We start from the raw sequence: 13,661 nt of genomic DNA, 5'->3' as shown, positions 1-13,661 counted from the left end.
TGTTTTCAATGAGGAGACTCTCAGTTACATACCAAATGCGCAGTTTTTCCTGAAAGCGTCTGTGTGTAGGAGAAATCGTTCCGTTTTCTACATTGCGTCTGGCTACCAAACGAACCGAAAATTCAGTCACCTACAACGTAAAACTTTTTCCGGATTAACTACATAATATCGACCGAAACATGGCAAACGTTGTTTGGAATCAATCCTCAAGGTGTTTTTTCACATATCTCTTCATTGATATGCAGTTCGTGGAAGCTTGCTTTCCTCTCTGTATCGCATGGAAAAATACTGGCAGGTGACTTTTGCACCAATTTCGGCGCAGGACACCAGGCGGACACCTGGTAAATGTGGTCTCTTATGGTCAATCTTCCAATGATCTGCCCACAAATACGTCACAATGCTGCAGACACCTTGGGGAAACGACAGAAAGGGTTGACTCACTCCTCTCGCATTCACAGCCATATAAGGAGACAATGGAAAACAGAGCCTCAAAAATCCTTGTCATTTCCTGGATGCCATCTCATCTTGGTTTTGCCTGAAGCTCACGTTCTAGGGCACGCACAGAGAATATCTTGGTATTTCTGGACACGTCAGAGTGTTTTCTTTCGAATGGTATCAATTATATGCATAGTCGAGCATCTTTTTGTGACAAAATATCTTGTTTAAAACGGGAACGTTTTTCATCCAAAAATGAAATAGCGCCCCCATAGATGTAAGAGGTTAATAACTTTAGTGAAGTGGCAACATAGCCAAAACCTTTGTGATTTACAGCACCCTACTAGCGTGGAGGGACTGTAAGAAATACCTGGGCATTTCCTCCCAAATATGTTCCCACTCGCCTATAGTAGTCAACCCAGACTTGCCAAAAGCCCCGAGGGATGCCAACTTTAATCTTTGGCATACTCTAGGAATCAGGACCTTTTCAGACCTATTTCATCAGAAAACCACTACACTGAAATCCTTTCAAGAGCTCTGCAGTGAATTCGATGTGCCAAGATCCCATTTTTTAAAATATCTTCAAATTAGACATGTAATTTCCTCATTTACCTCCAAGAGGAGGTTTAGAACTCAGTTGAATGAAGTTGAAACCCTTCTTGTCACAGCACAATCCATTAAAGGCAAAATATCTTACATCTATAGACTCCTTTCTGAGAAAGGAGGCTCCCCTTTACTCCTTTGAAAATAATCTGGGAAAAGGACCTTGGTCTGACTATCAGTGATGAGTTATGGGCGGAGGTCTGCGACAGGGTATACTGCTCCTCTACCAGTGTAAAAAATGAAAGAATCTAATTACACATTTTTGTACACATTTTATTATACTCCTTTGAGACTCCATAGAATGAAAACAGATATGTCTCCTAACTGTAAAAGATGTACCTCTGAAAGTGGAACCTATATGCATGTATTTTGGAGCTGTAGAGAGATTGCCAGATTCTGGCAATCTGTACATACTGCTGCACAGAAAATACTAGATGTACAATTTGATATGACCCCATGTATCTATCTTCTTAATGCCCAGCAGGACTTTGTTATTGATCCTGACAGAGAAAATTTGCTTATGACTATTACATACTTTGCTAAGAAATGTATTCTTCTATTGTGGGCCTCTAATACCCCTCCTACATTTAAAATGTGGATTGACCAGATACTTGACTTTCTTCCTCTTGAAAAGCTCACTTATGACCTCCACAAGAGACAGCCCAAGTTTGATAGACTCTGGTCTCCACTATTCAACTATATTTCAAACCGGACAGAGTGAACGGGGTGACTAGGGAAAGGCTCAGATACATGTTGTGTAAGGTACTGTAAAACCTAAAAACGAATTATTGGCCCGTCGTCTCAGCGAATGCTAGAAATAGCTGATAAGAACCTTGATAGTGCTGCTGCAAGTGTTGTTGTTTTTTTGTGTTTTTATTTTAATTTAGTTTTTGAGTACGTGTGCGTATGTATGTGTGTGTGTGTATGTAGGTATGTATATATATATATATATATATATATATATATATATATATATATATATATATATGCACCAAGGAAAATAAATAGATTAAGAAAAATAAATGTTTTTAATTTGACTTTATCATTCATTTTAATTGTATTTTTATTTTTTCAAATGTATTATTTTTTGACTTTTTTTTATTTTTTAAGCTTGTCACATCTGTGAATGTTGAATGTGTTCTGTTGGTTGATTGAAAAACAAGAAAACTTCATAACTTTAAATTGAAAAAAAAAGAACTGTTCTATTGCAGGCTGTCAGTCTCTCTCTGTTAAACTGTTCTATAGCAGACTGTTAGTCTCTCTCTGTTAAACTGTTCTATTGCAGACTGTCAGTCTCTCTCTGTTAAACTGTTCTATAGCAGACTGTTAGTCTCTCTCTGTTAAACTGGTATATAGCAGACTGTCAGTCTCTCTCTGTTAAACTGTTCTATTGCAGACTGTTAGTCTCTCATTGTTAAACTGTTACAGCAGACTGTCAGTCTCTCTCTGTTAAACTGTTCTATAGCAGACTGTCAGTCTCTCTCTGTTAAACTGTTCTTAAGCAGACTGTCAGTCTCTCTGTTAAACTGTTACAGCAGACAGGTAGTCTCTCTGTTGTACTGTTCTATAGCAGACTGTCCGTCTCTGTCTTTTAAACTGTTCTTAAGCAGACTGTTAGTCTCTCTCTGTTAAACTGTTCTTAAGCAGACTGTCAGTCTCTCTCTGTTAAACTGTTCTATAGCAGACTGTCAGTCTCTCTCTGTTGAACAGTTCTATTGCAGACTGTCAGTCTCTCTCTGTTAAACTGTTCTATAGCAGACTGTCAGTCTCTCTCTGTTAAACTGTTCTATAGCAGACTGTCAGTCTCTCTCTGTTAAAGTGTTCTATTGCAGACTGTTAGTCTCTCACTGTTAAACTGTTACAGAAGACTGTCAGTCTCTCTCTGTTATTAAACTGTTCTATAGCAGACTGTCAGTCTCTCTCTGTTAAACTGTTCTATAGCAGACTGTTAGTCTCTCTCTGTTAAACTGTTCTATAGCAGACTGTTAGTCTCTCTCTGTTAAACAGTTCTATTGCAGACTGTCAGTCCCTCTCTGTTAAACTGTTCTATAGCAGACTGTCAGTCTCTCTCTGTTAAACTGTTCTATAGCAGACTGTCAGTCTCTCTCTGTTAAACTGTTCTATAGCAGACTGTTAGTCTCTCTCTGTTAAACAGTTCTATTGCAGACTGTCAGTCCCTCTCTGTTAAACTGTTCTATAGCAGACTGTCAGTCTCTCTCTGTTAAACTGTTCTATAGCAGACTGTCAGTCTCTCTCTGTTAAACTGTTCTATAGCAGACTGTCAGTCTCTATCTGTTAAACTGTTCTATAGCAGACTGTCAGTCTCTCTCTGTTAAACTGTTCTATAGCAGACTGTCAGTCTCTCTCTGTTAAACTGTTCTATAGCAGACTGTCAGTCTCTCTCTGTTAAACTGTTCTATAGCAGACTGTTAGTCTCTCTCTGTTAAACTGTTCTTAAGCAGACTGTCAGTCTCTCTCTGTTAAACTGGTATATAGCAGACTGTCAGTCTCTCTCTGTTAAACTGTTCTATAGCAGACTGTTAGTCTCTCTGTTAAACTGTTACAGCAGACTGTCAGTCTCTCTCTGTTAAACTGTTCTATAGCAGACTGTCAGTCTCTCTCTGTTAAACTGTTCTATAGCAGACTGTTAGTCTCTCTCTCTGTTAAACAGTTCTATTGCAGACTGTCAGTCCCTCTCTGTTAAACTGTTCTATAGCAGACTGTCAGTCTCTCTCTGTTAAACTGTTCTATAGCAGACTGTCAGGCTCTCTCTGTTAAAGTGTTCTATTGCAGACTGTCAGTCTCTCTCTGTTAAACTGTTCTATAGCAGACTGTCAGTCTCTCTCTGTTAAACTGTTCTATAGCAGACTGTCAGTCTCTATCTGTTAAACTGTTCTATAGCAGACTGTCAGTCTCTCTGTTAAACTGTTCTATAGCAGACTGTCAGTCTCTCTGTTAAACTGTTCTATAGCAGACTGTCAGTCTCTCTCTGTTAAACTGTTCTATAGCAGACTGTCAGTCTCTCTCTGTTAAACTGTTCTATAGCAGACATATATAGTCTCTGTCTGTTAAACTGTTCTTATAGCACCAAAAAAAGTCTATATTAAGAAAAAACTGGTATAAATGTTTTTAATTTGACTTTATCATTCATTGTATTTTAATTTTTTATTTTTTCAAATGTATTATTTTTTTTACTTTTTTAAAATTTTCTAAGCCTGTCACATCTGTGAATGTGGAATGTGTTCTGTTGGTTGATTGAAAAACAAGAAAACTTCATAAAACTTTAAATTGAAAAAAAAAAGAACTGTTCTATTGCAGGCTGCCAGTCTCTCTCTGTTAAACTGTTCTATAGCAGACTGTCAGTCTCTCTCTGTTAAACTGTTCTTAAGCAGACTGTCAGTCTCTCTCTGTTAAACTGTTCTATAGCAGACTGTCAGTCTCTGTCTGTTAAACTGTTCTTAAGCAGACTGTCAGTCTCTCTGTTAAACTGTTCTATAGCAGACTGTCAGTCTCTGTCTGTTAAACTGTTCTTAAGCAGACTGTCAGTCTCTCTCTGTTAAACTGTTCTATAGCAGACTGTCAGTCTCTCTCTGTTAAACTGTTCTATAGCAGACTGTCAGTCTCTCTCTGTTAAACTGTTCTATAGCAGACTGTTAGTCTCTCTCTGTTAAACTGGTATATAGCAGACTGTCAGTCTCTCTCTGTTAAACTGTTCTTAAGCAGACTGTCAGTCTCTGTCTTTTAAACTGTTCTATAGCAGACTGTCAGTCTCTCTCTGTTAAACTGTTCTATAGCAGACTGCCAGTCTCTGTCTTTTAAACTGTTCTTAAGCAGACTGTCAGTCTCTCTGTTAAACTGTTCTATAGCAGACTGTCAGTCTCTCTGTTAAACTGTTCTATAGCAGACTGTCAGTCTCTCTCTGTTAAACTGTTCTATAGCAGACTGTCAGTCTCTCTCTGTTAAACTGTTCTTAAGCAGACTGCCAGTCTCTCTCTGTTAAACTGTTCTATAGCAGACTGTCAGTCTCTCTCTGTTAAACTGTTCTATAGCAGACTGTCAGTCTCTGTCTTTTAAACTGTTCTTAAGCAGACTGTCAGTCTCTCTCTGTTAAACTGTTCTTAAGCAGACTGTCAGTCTCTCTCTGTTAAACTGTTCTATAGCAGACTGTCAGTCTCTCTCTGTTAAACTGTTCTATAGCAGACTGTCAGTCTCTCTCTGTTAAACTGTTCTTAAGCAGACTGTCAGTCTCTCTGTTAAACTGTTCTATAGCAGACTGTCAGTCTCTCTCTGTTAAACTGGTATATAGCAGACTGTCAGTCTCTCTCTGTTAAACTGGTATATAGCAGACTGTCAGTCTCTCTCTGTTAAACTGTTCTATAGCAGACTGTCAGTCTCTCTGTTAAACTGTTCTTAAGCAGACTGTCAGTCTCTCTGTTAAACTGTTACAGCAGACAGGTAGTCTCTCTGTTAAACTTTTCTATAGCAGAATGTCAGTCTCTCTCTCTGTAGAACCGGTCAGTCTATCAGTGTCTAGACCAGGTCTGTCTGTCTGTCTGAATGTTCTGCTCTACTCCGTCTGCAGGTGGGTCTGTTCCGTAAGTCTGGTGTGAAGTCTCGTATCCAGGCGCTGAGACAGATGAATGAGTCGTCTCCTGATGATGTCAGCTACGAGGACCAGTCAGCGTACGACGTAGCAGACATGGTTAAACAGTTCTTCAGAGACCTGCCTGAACCTCTACTGACCAGCAAGCTGGGAGAGACCTTCCTACACATCTACCAGTGTAAGGACTGATACACACAGGCACATACACACATGCTTACACACATGCACACACAAACTCAGTCTTGTACAGCTAACGTTTTTGAGTCACACAATTCAGTCCCATTCAAAATCCAATTTTCCCTAATCCTAAACCTAACCCTAACCCGTACTCTTCCCCTTCCCCTAACTCTATCCTTAACCCAAAAATCTAACCTTAACCCTAAACCTAACCCTAGCTCCTAACTCTACCCCATAACGTAATTCAAATACTAATTCTAACCTTAACCCTAAACCCCCTAGAAATAGCATTTCACCTTGTGGGGACCAACACAATGTCCCCAGTTGGTCAAATTTTGGTTGTGGGGATTTCCAGTACCCACAAGAATAGGTAAACACACACGCACGCAGGCAGGCAGGCAGGCAGACAGACAGACAGGCAGGCAGGCAGGCAGGCAGGCAGGCAGGCAGGCAGGCAGGCAGGCAGGCAGGCAGGCAGGCAGACAGACAGACAGACAGACAGACAGACAGACAGACAGACAGGCAGGCAGGCAGGCAGGCAGGCAGGCAGGTAGACAGACAGACAGACAGACAGACAGACAGACAGGCAGGCAGGCAGACAGACAGACAGACAGACAGACAGACAGACAGACAGACAGACAGACGTCTCTCTCCATTGCCCATGGTAGAATAGTTCAACACTTCCTCCCTCTCCTCCCTCCAGATGTTCCTAAGGACCAGCGGTTGCAGGCTGTGCAGGCGGCCATCATGCTGATGTCAGACGAGAACAGGGAGGTGCTCCAGATGTTGCTCTGCTTCCTGTCTGAAACGAAACTTCCTCTGTGGAGGATTGCAGAGAGATGTTAAGAACCAGATGACTCCCATGAACATCGCTGTGTGTTTGGCCCCGTCCCTGTTCCACCTCAACATCCTGAAGAAGGACAACCTCTCCCCCAGGTACACTACACCACAAACACACAGGTACATCACCTGATCAGCTCTAAAGTAGAACCAAATGAGGATCCCTGGACTGTTACTTCAGCAGTGTCTATAATGGACTAATATAACTACATCCCACTTGGTCTAGTATTTCCTATATACAGTATGCCCTCCTATTAGACTCCCCAGTGATGATGTCCTCCTAATTAGGTTTCTGTTAAGACTGATGTTAACTAGGTGGGAGTCTGGTTTGGTCATCAGGGGTTCAGCTACAGTCGACTGGCTATCTGGCTCTGGGCGGTTTTTATTTAGAAGGTTCTGGAGCTCCAGGGTACTCTTTAAAACACTGTGTTTTATGACATCACGCTGTGTACAAACAGAAACCTCTCATTTAACTAACTGGTGGAAGTGATTCTTTAAGGATTACAGGATCAAAGGGGCAGCATGCAGAGAGATGTTGAGATGACAGAGAGGAGGGAGAGGAGAGAGAGGATGGAGAGAGGGAGAGGATGGAGAGAGGGAGAGGATGGCAGGGAGAGGATGGAGAGAGGGAGAGAGGGAGAGGGGAGAGGGTGAGAGGAGGGAGAGAGGGAGAGAAACAGGGAGAGGAGGGAGAGGGGGAGAGGAGAGGGAGAGGAGGGAGAGGAGAGAGAGGAGGGAGAGGATGGCAGGGAAAGGAGGGGAGAGAGGGAGAGGATGGAGAGAGGGAGAGGATGGAGAGAGGGAGAGGATGGCAGGGAGAGGAGGGGGAGGAGGGAGAGGATGGCAGGGAGAGTAGAGAGAGAGAGAGGATGGCAGGGAGAGGAGAGAGAGAGGGAGAGAATGGCATGGAGAGGAGGGAGAGGGTGGCAGGGAGAGAGGGAGAGGGTGGCAGGGAGAGGAGGGAGAGAGGGAGAGGGTGGCAGGGAGAGGAGGGAGAGAGGGAGAGGATGACTGGGAGAGAGGGTTAGGAAGGCAGGGAGAGGAGGGAGAGAGGGAGAGGAAGGCAGGGAGAGGAGGGAGAGAGGGAGAGGATGGCAGGGAGAGGAGGGAGAGAGGGTTAGGAAGGCAGGGAAGGAAGGAGGGTAGGAGAGAGCGGGTTAGAAGAGAGAGAGGGTTAGGAAGGCAAGGAGGGAGGGAGGACAGGATAGAGAGGGTTAGAAAGGCAGGGCAGGAGGGAGGACAGGAGAGAAATGGTTAGTGGGTGTCTCGGCTGCATGGGGGACTCTGTTTATCTAGTGGGCTGGGAGGAAAGTTAACTAGCTGTATTCAGTGGGAGTGAGGGAGGAGGTCAATGTGTTAATTGAGCACCTCAGCTGATTGACTCTTGCTGCTATGTTCATAATTGTCTCATTACCCATGATCCTTTGCTGTGTTAATAACTGTTACCCATGATCCTCAGGGCCATGCAGAGGAAGTACACGACAGGCCGGCCCGACCAGAAGGACCTGAATGAGAACCTTTCCGCGACGCAGGGACTTGCCCACATGATCATAGAGTGCAACCGACTGTTTGAGGTTTAGACCTAAATAGAATACTTCATTACTACATTAGATGCCTTAGATACATTGGATGTCATAAAATGTTATAAGCCTCATTATAAAACATTATAAAGACTCATACCTGCTGACAGGTAAGATATAAAGCATTATACCTTCTGCCTTTTATGTGTTATCGAACCATTTAAAAACCTTGTTTTGTCATTTAGAAGACGCTCTTATCCATAGCGACCTGATCTCTAATGGATCTTTCTTCTCCGACCAATCAGATTCCTCACGAGATGGTGACTCAGTCCAGGAACTCGTATGCGGAGGCAGACCTTCACGCTCCCACCTTAGAGGAGCTCTGTAGACAGCAGGAGGAGGACGATGCGTCCTACCAGGCAGAGGCCAGACCCTGCCAGACACACTCCGAGACCAGACCGCAGAACCTGTACCAGAGCTACGTAGAGAGCAGGCTGCAGGAGCTCCTGAAGGAGGCCAGAGAGAAGGCTAAGGGCTGGGTGTCCTGCACCAGCTCAGACAACACTGAGCTCTACTGTAAGAAGGTTGGTGATGGGAACCCTTTGCGGCGGTGGCGTGTGGCGGTAGAGGTGGAGGCCCCTCCCTCGGTGGTGTTGAACCGCGTGCTGCGAGAGCGCCACCTGTGGGACGTGGACCTGCTGCAGTGGAAGGTAGCTGAGACTCTGGACAGACACACTGAGGTGTTCCACTATGTCCTCAACCGCATGCCACCACACCCCAGCAGAGACTTCCTGGTCCTACGGTGAGTGTGTGTGTCTGCGTGTTTGTACTTAGAATTTTGACATTTACATTTCAATTCAACTCAGTTTGTTGTTCCTGTAGAGCTCACATCAACCTAAAGCCCTGTCGGTTCCAACTGTGCTGAATGAAGCAGACTTTGTCTGTCTTTCTCTGTCTCTCTGTAGGTCATGGAGGACTGAACTTCCCAAGGGGACGTGTGCATTGGTGTGTGTGTCTGTAGAACATGAGGACTGTCCCCGGGTCGGTGGGGTAAGGGCTGTGGTTCTAGAGTCTAACTACCTTCTAGAACCCTGCGGCTCTGGGAAGTCCAGACTCACTCACATCTGCAGGGTGGACTTCAAGTGAGTCCACACATAACATACCTTAGCATATACTGTATAAATAGTAAGTTAATTTCCGAAGATTGTGTAGATGTGTGTGTGAATCTGACTGTGTTGTTGTTGTGTTTGAACCTGATCATGTTGTTGTTGTTCCAGAGGGCGGAGTCCAGAGTGGTACAACAAGGCCTTTGGTCACCTCTGTGCTGCTGAAGCAGCTCGCATTCGCAACTCCTTCCAACCAATCAGCACAGAGGGGCCAGAGACCAAGATCTGACACTAGAGTCTTCCATCCATAGAGCTAGACCGACACATACCTGGAGGGAACTAGTCACAAACTGGCCTGGCCTAGAGCTAGTGTTACCGAGTTGGATTTGTAACCTCACTCCCAAGCCTGAAATATCTCCACCTTCACTATCGAACTGCTAACTTTTCGGTAGCATAGTTGGCTAAGACGTTGTCAAGATGCTAGTCACCTGTGTTTGCTAGACAGAGGATGCAAGATCAAGGACCAGTAAGGATATGTGAGTGAGGAAGCTATACCGAGGAGGCACAGTGATGTCTGTTACACTAGACCGAATGATGTCTGGAGCTCCAGTAGGTGCTAGAGGAGGACTGAGAGGAGGAGTATATATTCATACTGTCCTGAAGCCAATAGGCAAAGCTGAAGCACTAAACCAGCGGATGGCCCCGCCCTTTCGCCTCTGACCACCGAACATCGATCATCATTTTCTATTTATTTCCCGACGATTCTACATGTTGAATCGCCGCCGTTTGTCGACCCCCGGCAGGTGTGTGCAGCCAACGTTCATGTTGGTCTGTCTTGAAATGTGATGCCAGAACACAGGGACTAAAGAGAGTATGGAGCTTTCTGGACTGTCTACACAATGACACAACATGAGCTCCTTAGGTGCTGGACGTTATTTAGACGTAATTATGATGTTATTATGACATGTATTATTATTATTATTATTATTATTTGTATTATTATGACCGAAAGGGGAACAGAACGATCCATTCAATGTCCATTAGTATTCAGTATTAGAGTTATGTCTAGGACATTTAAGCTCTTTAAAGCTTCTGGAAAGCTGTATATTATTTTATTCATGTAAAATGTCATGCTTTATGTTAGATATGCTGTATGTGCACGCATGTGTCTGTATATATATATATCTGTGTGTGAAAACATACAAGTATACTAGCTGTATATACTGTATAATTGAAAGGCTTAATGCTACAGCCTGCATTGTGTCATAGTTATTATAATTCATTTGGTACTAATCTGTAAACTGGTTTTACTGGGCTTCAACAGTGCTGTGTGTTTCTGAATGGGTGTAATGTTATTCTATATGACCTTATTGTTTAAGGTTGAAAACATGTCTGCGTCCTAAATGGCACTCTATTTCCTATATATTGCACCACTTTTAACCAGAACCTCCATAGGGCTCTGGTCAAACATAGTGCTCTATATAGGGAATAGGGTGCCATTTTGGATGGAGCCCATGTGACTCAGGTTTGATCTCCAGACCTGCTGTTGAAAGCTGGCTGGACTGAGCTTCAGTTTAGTTCCAGAGACAAGATTTTTTAATTAAACAATGTAAAAAAAAACATTACATGTTTATATTGCCTATTTTTACACAGACAAATGCAATTAGAATGGATTAGAATAGAAACTTAATTGCTCTAAGGGAATTTGCTTAATTGAAAGTCGCTCTCTCTTCACTCCATTTGCACGTGTTTATTTGTATGTTGTATGTTCCGCTAGTCAACACCTCACCTCACGTGGTGTGTTCTCTACTTCACGTCCCAAATGGCACCGTATTCCCTACATAGTGCACTACTTTTGACCAAAGCCCTGGTTTAAAGCTGTGTACTATATAGGGAATAGGGTGCCATTCAGGATACATTATATGCCTTTACTCTATACCACCCTGCATCCCAGTGCTGGCTTCACTCTGAAGCTAAGCAGGGTCAATCCTGGTCAGTCCGTGGATGGGAGACCAGATGCTGCTGGAAGTTGTGTTGCGGAGCCAGGCAATGTGATTGGGAACATTGCGCTGTGTAGGGTGCTGTCTTTTGGATGGGACGTTAAACAGGTGCTCTGACTCTCTGTGGTCACTAAAGATCCATGGCACTTATCGTAAGACTTAACCCTGGTGTCCTGACTGAATTTCCCATAAACTCTATATTAGCCATAGAATAGTTATAACACTGGTCTCCTAATAGCAGCAGGCTAGGCAGTGGGTTGGTGTCCAGAGTCACGTGCTACACATACAGGACAGAATTGGACTAGAGGCCTTATTTCTGTCAAGAACACAATGACCAGGGGAGGTGTGGGAACACATAGCAGTGCCACGCCCTGATCTGTTTCACCTGTCCCTGTGATTGTCTCCACCCCCTCCAGGTGTCGCTTATTTTCCCCTGTGTTCCTGTCTCTCAGTGCCAGTTTGTCTTGTATGTTTTCCAAGTCAACCAGCGTTTTTCCCGTTCTCCTGCTTTTTGCTATTCTCCTTTTTCTAGTCCTCCCGGTTTTGACCCTTGCCTGATTTTGGACTCTGTACCCGCCTGCCTGACCATTCTGCCTGCCTTGACCACCAGCCTGTCTGCCACTCTGTACCTCCTGGACTCTGATCTGGTTTTGACCTTTTGCCTGTCCACAACCATTCTCTTGCCTACTCCTTTGGATGAATAAACATTGTAAGACTTCAACCATCTGCCTCCTGTGTCTGCATTTGTGTCTTGCCTTGTGTCATGAAAAGTGAAATGGAATCAGGGAGAGAATAGAGTGATACCGAACTTGAAATATTTCCTTTGAATAGCACCAAGAGTTTTTTTGAGGGTGGCAGAAGAATCTGTTGATGTGCCCTTGAGCAAGGCACTTACCCCTAATTTCCCCAGGGTCGCCGTTGAAAATGCCAGACCCTGGCATGACCCCACTCTCCAAGTGTGTCTTAAGGGGAGTTAGGCTATGCAAAAAACCCATTTACAATTCCCACATGTATTAATACACACTTGTACATGTGTGATGTCGGACAAATTTAAGCACCCACCAATTTATTATTATTTACAGGATGTTGCTCCCTGGTGGTCATACTGTGTATTACAACCTGCAGTCAGCCTGTTGAACGATCAACTCAGGGTTGATGTTCATCTGTATTTTGTGTTTCATACATATGGAATACCTTTTTATTTAAATAATCAGATTCATGATGGAGGGATCACAAAAGATTGCTTATCACAAATTGATCCCTATGCCGTATGAACTTGTGGCGATATGAAAGGATTTTACAGCTGGAGAAATATGGTAATAGCTCCAACTAGGACTCTGATAGGCTACTGCATACACCAATCAAGTACATAGGGCATAGGTTCTAGGGCACACGTGTCAAACTCATTCCACGGAGGGCCGAGTGTCTGCGGGTTTCGCTCCTCCCTTGTACTTGATTGATGAATTAAGGTCACTGATTAGTAAGGAACTCCCCTCACCTGGTTGTCTAGGTTTTAATTGAAAGGAAAAACCATTTTACTGAGTTACAATTCATATGAGGAAATCAGTCAATTGAAATAAATAAATTTTGCCCTTATCTATGGATTCCCCATGACTGTTGGTCACAGATACCTTTAAAATAAAATGGGCCACACAATGGGCCTCAGGATCTCGTCACTGTATTTTAGTGCATTCAAATGGTCATCGATAAAACTCAATTGGGTTTGTTGTCCGTAGCTTATGAATGTCCATACCATAACCTCACTGCTACCACGGGGCAGGCACTCTGTTCACAACGTTGACATAAGCAAACCACGCCATACACGTGGCCTGCGGTTGTGAGGCCGGCTGAACTTAGTGCCAAATTCTCTAAAATGACATTGGAGGTGACTTATGGTAGAGAAATTAACATTCAATTATCTGGCAACAGCTCTGGTGTATATTCCTGCAGTCAGCATGCCAATTGCACACCCCTTCAAAACTTGAGACATCTGTGACATTGTGTTGTGTGACAAAACTGCACATTTTAGTGTGGCCTTTTATTGTCCCCAGCATAAGGTGCACCTGTGTGATTATCATGCCTTTTAATTAGCGTATTGATATGTCACACCTGTCAGGTGGATGGATTATCTTGGCAAAAGGAGAAATGCTCACTAACAGGGATGCAAACAAATTTGTGCACAAAGTTTGAGAGAAATAAGCTTTTTGTGCATATGGGAACATTTCTGGGAGATTTTATTTCAGCTCATGAAACATGGGCCCAACACTGCGTTTATATTTTTGTTCTGTATAGTTAGTTTCCTCCCATCTTCACAGAAATGATGTATTTCTTTATCCACTGGATGGCGACATATGACTTCTGAACAATACAGGTTAAT

The 13,661-nt window shown here is 43.5% G+C and overlaps 1 protein-coding gene across 2 annotated transcripts in view; it reads left to right on the top strand.

Moving 5' to 3' along the window:
* LOC135546351 (stAR-related lipid transfer protein 13-like) overlaps positions 1-12,005 on the top strand; it is a 71,498-nt gene extending 59,493 nt beyond the window's left edge. For both annotated transcript variants that reach the window (XM_064974706.1, XM_064974705.1), the window contains exons 8-14: positions 5,621-5,819; positions 6,522-6,618; positions 6,656-6,754; positions 8,118-8,232; positions 8,484-8,980; positions 9,144-9,320; positions 9,456-12,005. In XM_064974706.1, coding sequence (XP_064830778.1) covers positions 5,621-5,819; positions 6,522-6,618; positions 6,656-6,754; positions 8,118-8,232; positions 8,484-8,980; positions 9,144-9,320; positions 9,456-9,573 — 1,302 coding nt within the window. In that variant the 3' untranslated portion in view covers positions 9,574-12,005. The remainder of the gene's footprint in view (positions 1-5,620; positions 5,820-6,521; positions 6,619-6,655; positions 6,755-8,117; positions 8,233-8,483; positions 8,981-9,143; positions 9,321-9,455) is intronic.
* The last annotated feature ends 1,656 nt before the right edge of the window (positions 12,006-13,661 follow it).

Source organism: Oncorhynchus masou, chromosome 9 (genome assembly GCF_036934945.1).
Source record: "Oncorhynchus masou masou isolate Uvic2021 chromosome 9, UVic_Omas_1.1, whole genome shotgun sequence".
NCBI lineage: Eukaryota > Metazoa > Chordata > Actinopteri > Salmoniformes > Salmonidae > Oncorhynchus > Oncorhynchus masou.
Note: the sequence above shows the minus strand (reverse complement) of the source record. Positions and strands in the feature narration are given on the sequence as shown.